Source organism: Vigna angularis, chromosome 10 (assembly GCF_016808095.1).
Source record: "Vigna angularis cultivar LongXiaoDou No.4 chromosome 10, ASM1680809v1, whole genome shotgun sequence".
Classification (NCBI taxonomy): domain Eukaryota; kingdom Viridiplantae; phylum Streptophyta; class Magnoliopsida; order Fabales; family Fabaceae; genus Vigna; species Vigna angularis.
In genome coordinates this window covers 12,080,000-12,100,896 of record NC_068979.1, presented here as the reverse complement: position 1 = coordinate 12,100,896, position 20,897 = coordinate 12,080,000, and the positions used below count along the sequence as shown (strand labels likewise).

The following is a 20,897-nucleotide window of genomic DNA, read 5'->3' as shown; positions in this document are numbered from 1 at the left end:
TTCAAAGCAATTTAAAACTTTCGGAAAATTAATTTGAGTACAAGAGAACAAAATATTTACTACAATATTTATTAAGTGTTCGTACATAAATAAGTAAAAAAGAGATAGTTAATGATCAATTAGTTATGAAGTTGCTAAAGTTTTCTTTCAATAGTTAATATATTACTCTTAAAAGTTTAATAATAACTAAATTAGATATTCTCGAAAATCTATTCTTATGAGAAGGACATTTTCAAGAAAGTAATTTCGTTGGAATTCTGATATAAATACTTTCTTAATTTAATTTATCTTGTACAGTTTTTTTCCCTTGTTACATGTTCTCTCCAATTTTTCTGGATTACAAGTTAATTTTATTTACTAATTTTTGTGTGTACTAATTTTGGACTTGAAATATCAGACCACCACTAAATACTAATATCTCATATCCTCATATATTTTTGTGCAAGATAAATCATCAATATATTTAGTTATTTCTGAAAAAAATTCAAAAAATAATATTTCAATTTATGAAGTCGAGGATCTAATTCCAACTTAATCGTTCTATACTCTCGAGTCTTAGTTTTCAAATTGTTTATAGAAATCCTTGAATCTTTTAATTTACTGAGGAGGTACTTGTGAAGTACTATGATATTTAAGTCAACAATTTTACTTAATGATTTATTAATAAAATTGGGTTAAAGAAAAATATCTTTTATCTCATTCTTAACTTATATTTATAAACTTTGTACGTTTCTAATTAAATCAGACCCATTAATTATCCAAAAATAGTCTTTATTATTATTATTAATTATCAATAAATAACTTTTATTATTTTATTAATTATTCATTAATTACCTTAATTACTGTCTGGATTACTAAATTGTTGGCTGACGGATCCCTCGGTTCGTTGACATACTGGCATACAGTAATAAACACTTAAAAACTACTCATTCCTTTACATCTAAATAGAATGGCACCCCGTTATTCCTTTTAAAAGTCTCCTTATATATTAAAATTAAAATTATTAGAAAATACAACTTAATAATTCTAATTTTAAGAAATAAGTATCTGTAACAGAAAATTAGATAAGTAGAAGTGGAATTAGGCAAAACTTTAAACATATAAATGGATGAAAAAAATGATTAAAAATAAAAATTCTCATTGAAAGTTATAATACAATATTTTCTAATAATAGAGGTGAAGTTTTAGTGTTTATAAATATTTAATATATAAAGAGGATAAATATTTACATTCCTTTATTATTTTCAATTATATTTTGAAACCAAAAAAATAATATACTATCCAAAATATTAAAATTGATTACTGTGTAATCACTTATCACTTTTTCATATAAGTACTGTTGTTAATATTACTTTTTTTTTTCTTTAAAATATACGGAGACACCGGTAATAAGGGAAATATATATTTAATACTTCTATTTTACTCTTAATTATATTAAAATAAAAAAAAATAACGGTCCAAATATTAAAAGTAATTATAACCAATTATTTGTTTACGTAACTATGATTCTTTAATATTATAATAATATTTTTTCTTTAAAATATATAGAAACACGAAATGCCTATTTTTCACTGGTATTGAATAATATGTACATATTTTTATGATTAACAAATTAATTGGTTTTGTTGAAATCAAAATATTAAAAGGGTAGGCTGAATTTAAAACTAAATTGAATAAACCTCTGAATTATTCGAGAAATTTGAGTTCAAATATCATGCAAAAATTTTGCATAGATACAACTTTTGTGTTATTTCTATCTAATGAAAAATATTTTTGAAGTTATTAAATTATATATATATATATATATATATACACACACATATATAAATATATATATATATACATATATATATATATATATATATATATATATATATATCAAAATATAAAAAATATGTTAAAGGTGTTTTTTCTTTTTTCAGTAAACTAATAAAACATGTACTCAATCTCAAACAAATGGCTACAGTCCTGATAAAAATTAACTTTGGAATATGAAAACTACTAAGATATATACACGTGATTGCTTAATTTTAAGAAACGATAATTTTTAAAATTATCTCATGAGACTGAAAAAAATAACGTGTTCTTAAAGTACACCAAATTAAACATATTTATCTTGGTGTATCACATATAGTTTTCTTATAAGCATATCATATTTTCATTTTAAAATATTATTATTTAACTTTAATTAATCACAAATCACAAATTAACATTTTCACTATTTTGTAAATATGAAATAAATAATTATAATGTTGAATATCTCGAATAAAATTAATGAATAATTCTCGTATTACTTCCATATTTTAGCAGTGAATTTTAAGGATGTTATTGTTAAATATTAATTTATTTCCTTAGGCTAAAATAAAATATTCTATGTTAATTTCTCTTCTTATATTTATTTTTCATTTTCTTTTAATTTATAAATGGAACTTGTTGAATTATTAAATCCAGTACAGCACCGGTGTAAAAAGTTATAAAACTCCAAAACTATATATTCGTATCTTTGGTAACTCTTGTAACTATCTTTTGACCGATAAAAAAACAAAAACAAAACTCCAAGACTAAAAGTCAAATAGAAGAGCATAAAGACATGTAAGTAGTTACTCTATTGTTTAATATTTATTTATTCATGTTAAAAATTATATTTATTATTAATTTAACTTCAGAGAAAAACCTCACAGTAAATTATAATATAGCACTTTCATGTCTGTCAAACTGTCATAACGTAAAACTGTAAAACAAAAGGGAGCAAATCCAAAGTATTTTACAGTTATGTAGGAGTTGTTTTTCAGATTTAAGATTTAAAGCTCTATTAAAGTGATACGTTATCTTATAAAACTGTCTATTATACATAATAATTAAACATAACCTAAAGTTTGACAAAAAAAAAACTTATAATAATATTTATGACCATATATGTATATATATAAGTTTTGTCCGTATAAAATATAATTGGAAATTAAAATATAAAGTTATAGGGTATACGTAGTGACTAGTGACCAAGGCAACATGATGAATGACCAGCCATGCATTTTTTGACACACAAAATATTTGGACTTATTCTTTCGCGCACTCATCGATATATTCTCCACCAACTAATCAAGCCATATATATACTAACACAAAGCATAACACCAAAATACATTCATTAAAAATAAAAATAAAAAACAGATATAATGACTATAGTTTATTTATGCCTCTCAACAAATAAATATTATCTCAAAATACCCACAAATAATAAAGCCATAAAAAATGGACACTATTATATACATCTCAGTATTTCAATAATCACATATCACCCTCATCGGTATCAACCACCGCATTAGTTGTACGGCTCTTCCGTCGAGACTGCCGGCGGTGGCTGCCGCCGAATCTCAACCTCCCGGTCTCCTTAAACCTTTGTTTCTCCGAGGGTACAATGACACACTCGGGTGGTGGCACGTTGTACCGTAATGTGTCATAGCAATACGAATAGTACATGTAACGTTGGCGGAACCGCCGCATGGCGAGGCGGCGCATGGGAGTGACGGCGGCGTAGTCTTGAGCCTCGAGATCCTCGTGTTGGTCGTAGCAACCTTGGCGGTCTAAGATCTCTTGGACGGGGTCGACGGAGCAACCCTTAAGGACTAGGTCCTTAAATTGGGTGACAAAAGGTGCATACTTATAGTTTACTTTGTATTTACCACCAGATGTTGCCCAATTTGATGCATCCCATATGGTCGCATACAGTGACATCGGCTTCGATGGGTAATCACCTCCCATTTTCTCACTTCGTAGCACTTCTCTAATTGGAACTTCGTCAACGTAAAAACTGCACCAATTCAAACATATAGTCATAAAAATAATCAATTAAACAAACAAAAAAACAGTATAGTATATATTCCCGTGAAATAAAAAAGATTTGCCAGCTACGTTAGTGTTGAGTTAGGTGGGAATTATGGGAACGGGGTTTGGCAAATGGTATAGGAATCTATGAGCTTGCTTTAGTTCGGTAATCTTACAAAAAAATGGTGGCAAGTTTTGGAGAGATTAAACAAAGAAAGATCACATGTTTCATTACAATAGCAACTGCCTTCTGATTGTGGTATAGAATTTTAAATTAGGCTTTTCAAAGGGAGATATTTGAAAGAAATTGTAGAAGTGCATGATTGATAATTATAATTATGCAGTAAGAGTTTGATTAGGAAAATAATGCATTTTTGGGCAGCCCACAATTAGGCAGATAATAGGGTAGAGAATAAATTAAAAGGTTTGGCAAGCCATTATAAGGAGAAGGACCGTGATGGATACGTATGACTCAAAACAAAAGAGTCATATCAGATGTGTGTTATACACAAAAACATAAGGATAAGCACAAATTTAAGTGGGGGAAAATAGTGGATGATTGTTTAATCTATCATCATCGCCGTATACATAGGTGAATTAAAATAAGAATAATTTAAAAAGGCACATCAAACAAAATTCAAGTTGGCCATGAGTGTGGGCCAATTATACCATAGACTCAAACTGGGAAAATAATCATTGAATTCGAAACCCACACTACCATCTAAACCATCCTTTTAGTAATGAAAAGTATATGCTTTTGAACCTTCCTAGCTCACCCAACCCAAACCAGACCAAGTTGTTGTTGTTGTTGTTGTGGGCGACGCATCCCACACGCAACCCCAAACCCTTTCCTCCCTCACGTTAAGTCAAACAAAACCAATTCAATACCAAAACACGCCACGTTAAAGTTGAATCCCATGGCATGCCTAAAAAGTATTTCAAGCACAAAAAACCCACTCAATACGTATCAACACACAATTAATGTATAATCACGCCGCATAAATACACAAACAAACCCTTACATCACATTCTTCGCTGTCCAAAGGATGCTGTATCTGTGGTATTCTTTCGTCGGATCGAACCACAAACGGTAACGCTCCTCGCGCCCACGGTTCGTACTGCCGTTGCCGTATAAGTTCGTCTGAAACCGCCACGGTTTTCCGGCGATGTTTCCAAGGAATTCAAAGTCCAACTCATCGTGCGACTTCTCGAACACATCACCGTTTGATGTCTGTACCATGAAAGGTGAAAAATTAACCAACCATGATAACCATGAAACCGTGCATAAGGTTATTAAAATGTATTCATACCTAATTTTTCATAGTACAAAAAGAAAATACTGAAACAATAATAATAATAAATAATTGCGACCACAATTCAATCTTTGTTAAACCAAGCATGCTATACTAAGCCACCATTCGTAGTTCACCGTTTGAACAGTTCATTAAAAAAACTAAAAAAATTCTGACGTAAATTCAATGGAGTTCACCGACCATCAATCTGTTTTTGACTTTGCTACAAGTTCGGTAGTTTCTCCAGCAAATTAAAGGACGTTTGACTAATATTTAGCGTGTTTTACTGATCATAAAAAAAAGTAAAGATAAAGAAGATGAAGAAGAATTAAAAATCCGAATTCATGTTTTCTTAAAATGCATACCATTCCCCCCAGAAAATCATTTTAATTATACAACCACTTTAAAAAAAAAAATATGAAGTCTACAAATTTTCCTTCTCAATTTGCTTTTAAGAAAACATTGTTTACTTACATAAAAGGCCACGCAAAGACCGGCAGTATAATTCGACGGTAACTTTATTCTGGCGCTGAAGAATCCATAGTTGTACATATTAGACGATATAAAACCCGAACCTGTTTCGTCAAAGAATGATGAGAAAGAGAACATAGAAAACGAATAAAATAAAACATAAAACCTTAATTAATTTGTGATCGTTCGTATATGTTATTGCGCGTGACGACGTGTAACTGAAAACATTTACCTGTGTAGCGATCGAGGAGGAGTTGTACGCCGTTGCCATCGGCGGAGCGGACAACGTTGCTATCTCCGAAGAGCGGAGAAAAACCATCCTTGAAGGGTATAGTAGCGAGGTCGAAGGCTGCGTTAACGAAACTGAAGAGAAGCAGAGAAAGTAGCAAAAGAAACGAAAGTTTGGGTATTGACCCAACACAACGTAACATATGATCCATACTAATTTTATTTCAGTTTCTCTCTTCTTCTTCTTCTTCTGTTTTTCTCTCTCCACCCTTTCTTTTCTCCCTTTCACTCTATATTTATACACAATAAAAATCACATTAAATCACTACGGACAAAACAACATTGATATTCATTTATTCGTTTTTTTTTCTTTTTTTTGTCCAAACTTATCCTTGACCGGGTGGTCAAATTACCAGGCTGCCACTGTTCTAGGTTGCATTTTTTGTGGGCGCAAAATTATGAATAAAAATATTTTATAGCTTTAAGGAGAATATGTGCTTATCGTTAGGTTGCTGCTATCATTGTTGGATTGAACAGATATTTTTATTGTTTAAGGGTAAGTGCTATTTTGTGAACCTTTTGGGGTGGCACCAAATATGGTGATAAGGATTCATAATTTGTAGTGTTGAATGTGTGTACCAAAGGAGGTTTCAATTAATAAAAATAAATCATAATTTAACATGATGATGACCCGATATATGAATTTAATTTTCTCGAAAACCCTTAGATTTTTGCACTAATATTGTATGGTGTTGGTTACATTTCACATCTTTGGTGGCATTATATGTGACAAAATAATTGAACCGACCCATAACAACTATGAAAAGAAAAAAAAAAAGTCTTAGTGGAGGGTGATGGCTTATGACCTTCACACGTGTACTACAAGGTGGCAAAGAGCCTTATCTAGCTTGAATTTTAAGATTATGTGTCTTTCCTCGTAAGTTTTCTAAACTAATCATACATGGTGTTGGTCAAACCACAAAATGGTCAATGATTGGTTTTCAAGGTTAAGAAAGTTTTTATTTTATTTGATTGCTAAATATTCAAGCAATTTCACTGTGGGAATTTTTTGTTCAACCTTTTAATTCTTTTTGTTTCCTTTTTTTAAAACATATAATATTTTAAAGGGTTATTAGAATATGCCAAGCTTGTGACTTGTGAGATGAATATATTGACCAGCTCAGTTTCAAAAGCATCACACCACCAAAGAAAAAACAAGTTGAAGAATATAAAGAGATAATTCTTTTAAAATTTCGTATACGAGAAAAAAAAATAGAGGAGCTGGTTTAGAAGGAATTTTTTTGGTAATAAATGTGACAATATGAGGGCATTATCGTCTACTGAAAAGATTAAGCCAACGCGAGAACTTTGTAGAAGCGTGTGAATATGATATGCCTCTCGTAATCGAATGGAAAGATAGGGGCCTTTTAGTAAAACAGGTTCGGTCTCTTTTAACGTCAATTTGAGTATTTGGAAGATAAAGATAGAGAGATAACGAAGAAAATATTGAATAGGTTAAATAAAGTAATGTAAATGGAAAAAAATAAAAATAAAATACGTAAGTACAATTACTTAATTGTAGCTAAGCCATAATTCTACGTTGGAAAAAGTAAATATATAATTTAAATGTTATTTAGATTTATATCCTGAAATTTGAAATAATGAAAAAAATATATCAATTCCTACAATTAAAAAAAAAATATTTGTAGCCCTTAAAATTAAAACGCTGTGAAAGTTTTGAACTCTCTGTAAATTCAAACAGTTTAACATGCTGGTCGAAAGGAAATAATTTTATAAATACGCCATTCACTTTTTACATTTTTCACTTTAAATGAAATAAATCCAATATGAAAAAGAGAAATAAACCCAACATTTAAAGGGAATTTTTTTTACCAAATGAAATTGTGTATATACACACACAAAAAAGAAGAAGAAGGAATTTCTAACTTCAAAAGTGAAACTGTTTTATTAAAAGAATAATTTTCTTGTTTTTCTATAAAAAAAACTCCTTTGCTAACGTTAAATCATTAATCCTAAAATTAAATTGATTTAATCTATCTTAACATCGTATTAAATGGCACAACTATTTACAGAATGGCTACAACCGTCTTGCCTTTGTTGGTTAAATAAATAGATCAAATCCAAGCATTTCGGTGTTTCACAAATACTAATAATTAATTTTCAAACCTTTTACTATGGAAAATAGCTGATTTGATACAAGATTTTTGTACTTATTACTATTTTTTGTTGCATATACAAATTTCGTGAATATTTTATAACTAATCAGACAGAAAACGAAATCCTTATTACTTTCCTATGTAATTATCCCCATTCACTTGATTATTGCATCCATTAAATAAATAATATAAAAGGAAAGAAATAATTTATAAATTTGTTATATTTAGACAATTTTTTCAATAAATATCTGCAGAGAGAAATAAGATAACATAAGCTTAACTTATCTTATTAATAGTTTTTCTATCTTGTTAACCTATGCACCATTCATATAATAGTAAAGTTTTTAAATATCTTCTTTAATCAATCAAAATCTTAAAAAATAGAAAAAATTTAAATAATATTTCATTATAATTAAAATTGATTTTAATTTAGTGATGTATCTTTTAATCATTGCTTTCATAGTTTTATCAATTCAATCATAGCTTTGATACAATGTAGACTATGTTTTTTTCTTCATAAATTCATTGACACATAATCGATTTGTCTTTCTTTAATTCCTATAAACATTAAAAGTACAATATAAATGTTAACTATAAGATTACAAACACGAATACTCAAAATTCGCGTCAGCAATCTAGAGGATGATATGAAATTATTCACATGTTGAATTAAATTTTTTTATTTTAACTTTATATAAGCATGATGCAAAAGATATGATATTTTATGATTCAACGTTTCAATTTTGTTAATTTTATAAAATTTATTAATAAAAGTAAGTGTACAAGATTATTCTTAGAGAAAGATGTGGTCTATCACTGTTTGTTAGTCTGCATTTGTTCGAAAGATTCAAATTTCATCATAAAAAATATCAGTGTTTACTGCAAAAAGAAAATATATATGAACATCTCTTAATTCCTCAACAATTTTAATTTCGAATTTTCTTTTACACTGGCAAGTTCATGGGAATTTCACTTTTCGTTATGTTAAAGCAAACTTCAAATAAAGATGATAAATTAAATAAAAAAAATCACTTGCTATCTAAGTTAGAATCAGTTGAAAAAACTTATATCTTTCAAAAGAAACCAACACATAGAATAAGCCTTTACATATTAATAAACAGAATATATATGAACGTGTGTATGTGTGGTATGCTAGATTACTTGGATATACAGTTAGTACACATTCCATTAGTTATTAATTTTGGATGATCGACACTAATTAATTTTCAAAGGTGTTTCTCTTCCTAACCATTTAAGCTTAAAATTATGTTACATGTCTTCACAATCACAACATAGAATATAATAATCTTGTTAAAAAACACTAAAATTAAGAATTATAACATTAACATTCAATTTAATAATAGTAACAACATTATAAAAATACATAAATATATGAATAAATACATTTATTAAATAATATTAATTATGTAACATTTTGTTTTAATAACATATAACTACTAAAAAAAATTCATACAAAAAGATAATAATACACTGATAAAAATTGTAAAAAGGTTTTCCAAAAAGACAACTTATCATAACTAGATCATCCTAACATTACACTACATCATCACCATCTTCCTGAATTGGATCAAATGCTACATCATTATCTTCTCACACCATTAAGATGAACATTATAAATAAAGAGAACACACAATAAGCTCTCTGACTTATGTTGCGTCCAACGAAATTATTCTTGTCCAACAACCATAAAGTTAGTAGCCATCTAGCTTTAATTTTGCTTAATGAGATTATTCTCGCCCAACAATTGTTAAGTTAATTAGTTCTCTAACTTTGGTTTCGCCTAGCGACCACAACGTCAATAACTCTTAACTTTAACTTTGCTCAATGAGATTATTATCGCCCAACAATTGTCTAGTCAATGAACTCTCTAACTTTGCCTCGCCCAACGATTACTCTCGCCTAGCAACCACGACATCAATAACTCTGATTTTAACTTTGTCCAACGAGTATATTCTCATCCAATGATAAAAAAAACTCTTATACAAGACTCAGATGCTACATGTGAGCGAAGATAGTCCATATGCACAATAAGGAACATATAAACCAAGAAAAGAGGTAGAAAACTAAATTACTCTATTGGAGAAACTGACAGAAGGATCATCCTAATGTAGTCCAATCTTCAAATAGATGAATGCACGATTAGAAAATCTAAAGAGAAAGAAGAGAGCTATAGAGAAAAGGAAGAGAGATTTAGAGCTCGTTTATAATTGTTTTATTTACACTTTAAACTTTTATTATTAAAATAATCAAAGTCTTACTATTTTAAATACATTATCAATTATAAAATACAATATTATAAGAAATTGCAGATTACAGTGTTTATTAAATATATACCTACTTAACTTTATAAGATGATTAAATATTGTATTTAATAGACTAGATTATTGGTATCTAAATTTAAGATAATTAAATATTGTATTCATTGGATTAGATTATCCGTATCTAAAATAGTCTTTATAATTCAGGTATGAATTAATATCTGAACTGATCACTAACATTATGTATCAAAATTTAGCTACTAAAAGAATTAGTGTCTAAATTAGTCAGATATCAATTTACAACTCAATTATAATTTTTTATTCATATAGATATTATTTTAAATATTAATAATATTTAGTTTATAAACTGATCATGATCACTGTAATGACTAATTATTTTTTTAGGCAATAATGGGAAAGTTTTAAATATTGAAAAATTTATTTAAAAAATTATTACCTATAAATGTTAAAAGCATATTATAAGTCATAAAGAAAATATTATAAATTGTTTGTCAGCAAAAATATTAGTTGGAATATAATTTAAGAGTTCGTTATAATTTGTTTAGAATATTCTCTTTATGATATTTTTTTATTAGTTTAAGTTTATTACAACTTATAAAGCTGGAAAAATTTCATTTCTTTTTAATGTAGAGGAAAAAGTTATTAAAATACGTTTTAATCGTAAAAACATATTAATGTTCCTCCACCACTAATTAGGCTATGCATGGATGGACTTTCACAAAGGGTGGACTTTGCTTTCTAAATCATGTGACCTTTTATTTTATATGTTTTTGTGTTACAATTGAAGCAAATTTCATTCATGTAAGAAATCAACATTTTGAAAGGGAAAAATGAGCAAATTTATAATAAAATGGCCCTCAAAAATTGACTGAGGCAAAGGAACAACTCAATGGAATAAATTAGGTACTCAATAGGTCATTTTAAAGGAAGCTTTTATACTTTGCCTTCATTACATTTTTGGCTGTATATTTTAAATATCTATAAATTCTGCTTTCTAATTTAGTCTATGTTTATATTCAATCCTTATATATCTTTTTAAATTACAAAAATTAACGAAAGCCTAATTTGTTGAATTTTTTTTACATAATTTTAAAGTTACATTTTTTATTGGAATAAATCGAAAATAATTATTATGGGTTCTCAATATAAAAGATCTAACATTATTTTAAACATAAAATCTTAAGACTTAAGAATAGACATAAATGGTTAAGCCATTTTATAATTTAAAGTGCATGATATGATGGTTTTGCAGAAGGACATTCTATTTTAGTTGTTTTTGAGAAAGAAAACGAAAAGGATTCTTGTGTGCAGGTTTTATTCAGAAGCAAATCCTTCATATGGGATGGTATAATCCTAAACACAAGCTACAAAGGGACCCACCTTCCATTCAGTTTTGTGGCAGCCCTACAAAAATGGACTATTCTTTCAGCTCAACAATCATTCGCATACATTAGGGCTAATACAAGAATTAACAATTCATTTGGCATAACAAATCCATTTGAATATGGAACATGCCAGCTTGTTTCAGAAAAGCTTCTCTGTTACTAAAGTTAGAAAGAGAGAGAAAGATTCAGATAATGAAATTGATTGGAGAACAACCATTCAATCATTAACCAACACAAAAGAAAAGTGGCAAATGAAAATGCACAAACTAATCAAATGTTGGTTGGAGTAGAATTAAATTTCATTATCTTATTCAAATTCAATATAAAAATATATGATCCAGAAAGAAAATTCACTAAAATATAGTTAGTTTTTGTTGACAAAATATAATCATCCACAAAGTTGGTTGATAATTTTTCATGTAAAACTAAGATAATAATTGAAAAATAATACTTTGAAGTAGATAAATTTTTTATATTTATTTAATATTTTTTTTAAATAAATAAAATTATTTTTTTATGATTATTTTATCTTTATATTATATATTATGTCATTTATCATTATTCAAAATAATTAGATTAACCAAACTACTTAGGCAACATCATCATTTATGAAGATGGTTGAAAGAAATTTGAGTTGAATTTTGTATTATATATCCTTCAAAAAGGATGAAAAGTTATATAAATGTGTTGCAATGAAGATTAGTTTCACAATCAAGTATTTATTTATGTACAGATATCTTTCAAACTCACTGAACAATTAATCAAATATTCTAATTAGGGCAGTTAAATTATAGTAATTAAGAAAGGCTCATTCAAGAACATAAAGTAGTTAGCACTAGAGATAATAGCATGAGAAGTTAATGGTATAAGTGTTTGAAAAGCTTAGAAAGCAAGATGTAATGGCCAACCTGCTCCCCTAAGGATACAAAGAGTCAGAGAAAAAAAACATGGTTTGAGAAAAACGAGGTTGTGAAGGGAAAGGGGTAACATGGTTGCAACAAATATATGAAACCTAAAATTGGGGCATTATAGATTTAGCTTGTGAACCACTCTAAGGTTGTCATTTTGTTGAGAGAGCAAGTGAGAGGCCCCATATGAACTAAGATGGGATAAATTACAAAATTAATTGAGTTGAAAAATGTTAAAAAAAATAGTCTTAAAAGATGTAGCGTGGCCTGAATATATAGTTAAGATATGATTGGATTATTACATTAGAGGAAAAAAGAGGTTATGATTACTCATACGATCACGGGTGGCAACTGTATTTACAAATTTTAGTGCCCACTGAAGAGTTTTATTCCTGGTTTTCTGCAGAAGGACCAATACTTTGGATGAAAAGGGTGTAAAGGGAAAGTGTGAGTAATATGGTGAGAGACAAGAAGATACCAATGGAAGGAATTTTTCTATACATTCACCAATATTATCTAATGTTTATTGATAGGAACGTTTTGTATCTTGTGTAGGTGGGTCAAGTACATATACCTAAAAGCTAAGTCAGTAAACTATATATGTGTTATATATATTAATTTTTGTTTGCTGACAAAAAAACCCTATGAATTCTGATATGGGTATATGATTGTGAAAGACGTAAAGAATAAGAGTTATTTCATGAAATATTAAATTGATCTCTTCGGTTGTATTTTGTGGAGGTGAAGAGGGATAAAGCTTCAACTAAGGCGACAAAACTTATTGAATAAATGATCCTATACAAAACATTAGAAGACATAAAATAAATGATCCTATACAAATAAGCAAGTATGTATGGTTTTCAAGAGAGAAAGAGGACATTCAATTTATGAGGAAGCAAACCATAGGAATAGCATCATCCCAATGATGATATAGGATATTAATAATTAGTAATAATATATGGACAATTTCACCTAGGTGTTTATTTATCTTTTCAACTATGTCATTTTTTTTTTGTGTAGAAGTGTATGGAAACATATAAACTATATGTAAGATGACATGTGAACTAAAAAGAGTACAAAATGGACAAAAAAAATCATTTACATTATCATTTCTTAATATTTTGATTATTGGACTAATCAATTTTTTATTTTATTACGCAAAGAAGTAAACACAGACAAAAGTTAATACCCATTTTTTCTTAAATAAATCAAAGTATAAAGAAATGTTCATAAATAAACATAAATAAATAATTAAATATGTTTTTAGTTTCCTAATTTTTAATAAAAATTAAAATTAATTCATTTTTCGAAACTTTGATCCAATTTAATTATTGAACTTTAGAAATATGCGAATTTAGTTCTTATAACCAAATTTTGTTAAATTTATTTAACATTTCAAAGATAACATGAGTTGTTTACTCTGTATGACACATGTCTTTTTTCACTATTAATTAAAAAATGCATTTGAAATTTTAAATAAATTTAATAAAATTCGATTAATAAAACTAAATTCACCCTGTTATAAATGTGGAGACTAAATTAGTCTAAAGTTTCCAAGAGAAACTAATTTCAAATTTCAGTAATAATTAAAAAATAAAAAATATATTTAACCCATAAATAAATATAACAAACTATCAAAACCCAAAGTAATGACCCAAACTAAACATATATGTCAAAATAAATGGTGAAAAAAAGGGTTACAACTTGTGTAAAATGAAGATTGCATAATTGCCCAGTTAAAATAACTCTAGGACTTATTGGTAGGGTCAGAAACCATTTTCTTTAATGTTAGTAAATGTAGATGAACCAGGCGAAAAGAGTTTATGAGACGAGAATGCAAAATATGACAGAAAATTTGGTTCCAAGATAAATTCTAGATTCATGCCCTTCTGCAATCAATTGACTCATACTATTCTTAAAAAGAATTGATATCCAACGTTACAAAGCAATTTAATTACGTATAAATGGGTAAGTAGAAACATAAAGAACGAAATTTAGTTGTGAAGAGGTTGCAAGTGAGTCTTAACCAAGTCCTTGGAAAGCAACTTCAGAGGAAAAAAAAACAAAAAAGTATTATCATACATATAATCAAAAGCGCCAAAATCAAGTATCCATGAAGTTGAACTTTTCATGATCTGAGAAACGCAAGCTATTTACAAATCAGATCGGAATAGAAAGGTGTGTTTCATAGCTAGATTTTCATCTTAAATATTTCCAATACTATGCATGAGAAAACTTTGGTTCAATCTTTTCAAATTTGAAAACAGTTGTCTAGTTAGAAAAGCCAAGTAAAGAAAAAAGCACACTGGAATGTCACTCATTCTCTTTTTACAATGAAAACATTAAGGAAATTACAAGTACTTCACCCTCTTCTATTGCTAAGACCTCCCCTGTCACGCGTAACAACCATGTCAGAAGTCCACAAAATCAGTGATTCGTATCAGTAAGGGTGGGAACATGATTTGGTTGTATTTTGTTTAAGAGATACTAATTTATGTAACATCACAATATCATTTGCAAAATCTTCTCTCATCCTTTTTCTAAAAAGAGTTGCAAGTTTTGAATGCATTAAGAGTTCTACAAAACAAAACATAGTTGAAAATTCATCTTTTGTCTAATGGAATTTTCCTATCATCTTTTTCTAAGTAATCATGAAAAAAAACCCTGGTCAATAAACTAAACTCAACAAATGCAACCAAGAGAGGTCACTTCTACCATTAAAATTTTCAGAAGTAACGTGGAAGTCCAAAAAGAGAAAAAACAAGAGTTGAAAACTTTTTGTGAAACTTTTTGAAGGGGAAATAAAGAGGTTCGACATATACTATGAAAATATTGCACGCAAAAAATTCTGCCTGTGACCGTTTATCCACTTTTGGTGATTGGTATGGTTGTTGCCCAACATGATGCACGACATCCAGTGTTTACCAAAACAACCACAATCGACCTTGAGTAGGCCGACGCTTGTTTGAATGATCCAGAATGTTCATCGACAAAAAAGAAGACAATAAATGATAATGGTAGCCAACATCATATGAAGATATACATAGAAAAATTTACCAACTCTAATTTGATATCAAGCTACTCTAGAACGAGAATTTTAAGTTAATGTCAAAACAAAATCCATGTCTACACAGCATATAAATACAATAGAAGACAATCTTTTATCACATATTCTAACAACCCTGATAATAAGCAATACAAATAACAAATAGAAGAAAAAATTTAAAATAACCTCGATTGAAAGAGAAAATACACCTCCACTGCATAATCTAAAATATAATGCATTCCTTTCCTAAAATTGGTCAACCATTAGATCAATCTTTATACAAAAGATCCACCAAGTGATAAAACACCAACTGTTCTAAAAGTATTTATATATGAGCAAACTGCAATTTTATTCTATTTTTCTTGTTCTGATCTGCTAGCCACTATGTAGAGGAAAAAAACCACGAAAGTGCTCCCTTCGAAATACCACAACATGAAGCAAAGAAACATAAGGAACCTAATACAGAAACATAACTTATTATCGCCCAACAGCTTTCAACAGATAATCAAATTTAATCAAATAGCATTCCCAAACCACAGGGATTCTAATAAGGCACAGTTTTTATCTTAAATAAAATATATTTTTAAGTTAAATTTTTAGATTATAAAATATATAAAATATTCCAGCAAGCTATATGCTGTTAAATTTTAAATTATAAAATATAAATAAAACTTTCCAGCAAGCTATATGCTATAAACATGAAATACGTTTTGTATAAGAACAATGTTCAATTGTATTTTACACAATGCATGAACAGTCAAAGCACACCCAAGTAACAGGGAATAATTACTAAGTTGATACTAAAAGTTCAGATAGTGCAGTAATATAGATTAAGAAACAAGGAATGCATAAATCTTAGAAATTAATGCCGGGGTTCATTAAATAAGAATTTGGTGAGCCCCGCAGAATTTTATGATTATAAATTTCAATGAACAATAAATGTCTTAAAAAAATGTTTTAAAAGGGATGCTGCTAGCATTTCTCTTGATTGGATACTGTCCTTTCACAGATCTTAAAATCTTAAGCTCAAGCTACCGTCCAACCAAAAAGGTTACTCATGTATTTCACGTTCTCTTCTAACATCATTTCCAAAAAGCTTAGTACCTTTCTAGTACACTTGTGTTTCAATGCACTGCATTGACGGAAGATGTTCTTTACGGATAAGAAATCGTATATATAATGTTACATGCCAAGGTCATGACAGATAAGCACAAAGCAAAAGACTATGTTGATTTTTTCCCTTGTGTCATAACATTGTGCAAGCTTAAAACTGAAGAACCGAGCCTCAATATTAGTGTAAATAAGTAATGAGCCCGAGTTTTGGAATTTATATCAGTATACTTCCTATGAAAATAATTAATGTGCAAGCAAAGCAAAAAAACAATCACAGATCCACTAAAAAGCCAACTACTGTCTTAGAGTTAAATAGTAAGATATCTGCTTTAGTTGAGCTGAGTTTTAGAGTTTATACAAGACAGTTGTATTGAACTCGAGTAATGTCCTAACAAAGAAACAAACATTCTACACAGATGCCTGATGAAACATGACAAATATGAATTTAAGACTCCTGCAGTTACAGAATTTACATTGCTGTACAGAGCATTCTAATGGTATATATGTCTGACAACCCAACTGGCGTAACACCTATATGCATGACATATTTACTACCAGCTTGTTATCCCTGACAATAAACAGGAAAGCAAATACCTGAATTACCTTAAAGATAACTGCCAAAGCTCAAGATGAAACACTAGACTAGAGGAATCACTGTTAATGTTTCCAGAAACAATGACTCTTATTTTTAAGAACTGTTCTGTTGGCCGGGAACCCAGAATACACAGATTAAAGTTTAGGCAACATTTCCTCCAGGACAAGCTAAGGAGCCTTAAGCATTTAATAGATTTAGTAATACCAAAATTTACAAACATGAATTGGTAGCCGCGCTAGTTATTTAACACCCATAAGTGATAATCTATGCAGGTAATGAAAAGGTAATATAATTTGATTGTGCATAAAACCAAATACAACAGTCATTACAAAGTACAGAAGTGACCAGATGTAGATTAGAATGCAATCAGTGGCTACCCATGATGACTTAATTCCTTAAACAATATCTAATCATACCTCAATTTACCACAATTAAGAGGATTGCAGTTCAATTAGATTATACTCTACCTCTTTTTCTGCCTTAAGCTTGAAAGGGACATTAACTGAAATACTTTGTACACACAACATCCATTGCAAACATCACCTCTTAAGTATGGGAAAAAAACATAGACCTTTTGCACTTAACAAATATGTAAAACGTTAAATAGTTATAACAAATATGTAAAATGTTAAATAGTTATATACAGAAACAAATCATTTTAAGCTACTTTGACTCAAGTGAAACTAAACACTTTCAATAATGAAAGAGCCCTATTTAAAAAATAATCTCAGTTAGTTCTTCGTTGAATAATCAATTTAATCAAGTCTAGCCACAGCCACAGGCATTGACTTGATATACAAAGCCCTAAGTATAGTGGTGAAAGAGAGATAATTTTAACAAGCTTGCAGAGGGAACCCTTCCTCAGAGCAAGCGAGGTAGAAGATAACCATAGTAAATGAACAACTCCAGTTGTGTCTCAGAGAAGTAACTAACTATAAAGCTGAAATGGCTAGATTTACCTTGGACCCTTATGGATATTTTCATAGAGCATTTAAAATAGCTGACTCATCCATGATCTGAATACAATTTGATACAATCTAGGTTTCTAAACTGTAATTAAAGTGCACATGCCCTCACCTTCTTTTAAAAGGTTTTGGTATCTTACAGATGTTATAGACAAAACACATGATTTTAGATTGATTGCAAATGAGAAAATGTGATAATAAAAGCATAATTAAAACATAAAAAAGAAAATTATCAAGTCCCTTTACATATATCTGACCAAACTATCATCGATAAGAAGTTCGACTATAGAACAAAATTTTATTGAGTCATATTCTCTTTCAGAAAAAAAAAATATGTTTCTTGAACACTGCAGAGAACTTAAATGTTACTAGTCTGTCATATTGTAAAACATGGACTTCTTTCAGATATATTAAATTAATAAATGAACACTTCCTTAACACTTACCCCAATAAGTGGAGGAGGCTGAATAATGCATTAGCTCGACTATGCCATGTAACAAGTTTATAGTGCTGACTGACAAACAGGTCAATCCAATAGGATATATCTTTAATCTACATACAGATTTAAAAAAGTCAAGCTTTACAAAGCAGTCAGGTTTCCTAATAAACTTATCTTTGTTGTACAAAAGTTTCCAAGGTCATCAATTTAAGCCACCCAAAAGTAAGTTTCAAAGTCATCAACAATCAACTCCCAACTAGTCTTCTAAAATTCAGAGTCTGTTGCCAAAAAGATTGCCTAACCTCAATTAGCAATGCCGCCAATAGTAAGTAAATTTGAAGGAAGTGATGCGGGATCAAGTTCCCAACAGTCTTTCAACAGTTCAGGGGTTTCATCACAAATAAGCTTCCGTGCTGGAATTTGATGAGAAACTAAGCACATGTCATCCTTCCCAAGAAATATAATAGCACTACTCCCCTTCTTTTGCCGCCTAAATACTGTCTTGTAACCATCAACCTTCTCAAGATACGCCATGCTCAGACCATTTGCCTCATTGTAACTTGTCAGACATACAACAATGTCATAGCATCTCTTGCGGTCCTCTGCATCAATACTTCCCTCGCCATGCAGCGCCCATACTGAGCCTTTCTTGGGGTAAATTTTGTAAAGTTCACGTGCTGCCCGGTCACAATCCACAACATGGGAAAATATATTTACCGAATTCACCGAAGTCTTCCTGGCAACCTTAAATCTCCCACAAGGTGTATGAAACCCCATTTTCTCCCTACTAACTATCCTCCCATCCCCACTGATCTGTACATCCAACCAACTTAATCTCACTTCAAAAGGATTCAGTGAAAGAGTTTCATCAATCAGGGCATAATTCCTCGGCATTCCATCATCATCGTCATAGACTGCCCACACTTGACCTTTCTTAAAACTCTTCTCCACTCTATCTTTGTCAAAATCATAAAAATCTGAATCCACCACCGCCATGTTTTCCAACCCCCCTTTATCAGAATCCTTATGCCTCGCAGATCTCAATCCCTTTCTCTTCGATAAACCCACAAGATTCTCCTCAATCCCAAGCCTCACACTCTTCCTCAAAGCCCTCCCCTCTCCAACCTCTAAACCTTCAGAGTTTTTCAATGCCCGCCGCCTCTCCACCCGATTGCTCCTCTTCTCAATTCTATCATCCTCCTTTTCCTTTTCTTTTTCCTTCAACTTTTTTTCCTGCAACTTTCTCCTCACCTCAGTCTGAAATTCAGCTAATGTCATCATTTCCTCCCCATTTTTAACCCTTTTAATAGGTTTGGACCTCTCCAACACCTCCCCAACTGAACGCATTCTCTTCCTCAATTTCCCTTCCTTCTCATCCCCCACTTCATTATCCACTTTCCCTCTCACACCAATTTTCTCCTTCTTCTTATTTATCTCTTTCAACTTCAACCTCATACTCCTAACCCTACCTTCCCCATCACCATCCCCATCACTCTGAACCGTTTCCACAGCCGTAAAACTCTTCTCACAACTCGGGCACACCAATTCTTGACCCATATACTTTCTCTGAAACTGGTGAAGGAGCCTGCAAGTGGAGCAGGCGGTCCAGAACGTCTCGCTCTCCGCCTTGATCTTCTGTCGGAGCTCGGCATCGTACTCTCGGCGGCGACTCCGGTCGGAAAGAAGGTGGAAGGCCTCGCCGACGAGCTTGAAGGCCTCCTCGGACGCCACGTTGGGGTTCGTGTCGGGATGGAGGAGCAGTGCGAGCTTCTTGTACTGTCTCCGAATGACGCTGCTGTTTGCAAAGGGCTCAGCACCGAGCGCACTATACCAGTCCGACGCGGCGAGGACAGTGAGCGAAGTGACGGCCTCCGACACGCCATCGAGGTGCGGGCACAGACGCTGCGCACGCTTCGCGTATTTGAGAGCGGATTTGGCGTTGTTGGAGGCTTTGAACTTGGACTCCGCCATGGCCTTGAGGCGCAGCGCTTCGGATTCTGGTTCCGAGTCCGTTATTGGTGGTGCCATTGGAACTGGAATGGGAGAGAATTAAAGTGAAGAGAGAGTGGATGTTGAAGAAAGTTGAGGGTGAGAAGAGTGGGTTTTCGAGAAAGTGGACAACGTTCCGGGCCAGGCCCGTAAGATAACGGGCCC

The 20,897-nt window shown here is 30.7% G+C and overlaps 2 protein-coding genes across 4 annotated transcripts; both read right to left on the bottom strand.

Moving 5' to 3' along the window:
* Positions 1-3,128: 3,128 nt before the first annotated feature.
* On the bottom strand, positions 3,129-6,102 carry LOC108336041 (probable xyloglucan endotransglucosylase/hydrolase protein 30). Its single transcript, XM_017572339.2, has 4 exons — positions 5,820-6,102; positions 5,591-5,691; positions 4,847-5,055; positions 3,129-3,810 (listed from the first exon to the last, which is right to left on the bottom strand). Exons 1-4 carry the CDS (start codon positions 6,025-6,027, stop codon positions 3,288-3,290), a joined length of 1,041 nt encoding a protein of 346 aa, XP_017427828.1. The 5' UTR covers positions 6,028-6,102; the 3' UTR covers positions 3,129-3,287.
* A 9,685-nt stretch (positions 6,103-15,787) lies between these two features.
* LOC108335051 (uncharacterized) lies at positions 15,788-20,893 on the bottom strand. Of its 3 annotated transcripts, none has more exons than XM_052869778.1 (2): positions 19,046-20,893; positions 15,788-16,087 (listed from the first exon to the last, which is right to left on the bottom strand). In XM_052869778.1, the coding sequence occupies exon 1, from the start codon at positions 20,769-20,771 to the stop codon at positions 19,047-19,049; it is 1,725 nt and encodes a 574-aa protein (XP_052725738.1). In that variant the 5' UTR covers positions 20,772-20,893; the 3' UTR covers positions 15,788-16,087; position 19,046. The 3 variants fall into 3 exon arrangements, with proteins under 3 accessions (XP_052725738.1, XP_052725739.1, XP_017426460.2); XM_052869779.1 differs by lacking the exon at positions 15,788-16,087 and adding an exon at positions 17,295-17,312; XM_017570971.2 differs by lacking the exon at positions 15,788-16,087 and adding an exon at positions 18,711-18,856.
* Between the last annotated feature and the right edge of the window lie 4 nt (positions 20,894-20,897).

What these genes read in the sequence shown, in the direction of transcription:
- LOC108336041 (XM_017572339.2), bottom strand. Translation starts at nt 6,027, where the DNA reads ATGGATCATATGTTACGTTGTGTTGGGTCAATACCCAAACTTTCGTTT. An exon ending in GTCTTTGCGTGGCCTTTTAT is followed by an intron (nt 5,056 to 5,590) that starts GTAAGTAAACAA and finishes TTCATGGTACAG; the next exon opens with ACATCAAACGGTGATGTGTT. An exon ending in TGGACAGCGAAGAATGTGAT is followed by an intron (nt 3,811 to 4,846) that starts GTAAGGGTTTGT and finishes GAATTGGTGCAG; the next exon opens with TTTTTACGTTGACGAAGTTC.
- LOC108335051 (XM_052869778.1), bottom strand. Translation starts at nt 20,771, where the DNA reads ATGGCACCACCAATAACGGACTCGGAACCAGAATCCGAAGCGCTGCGC.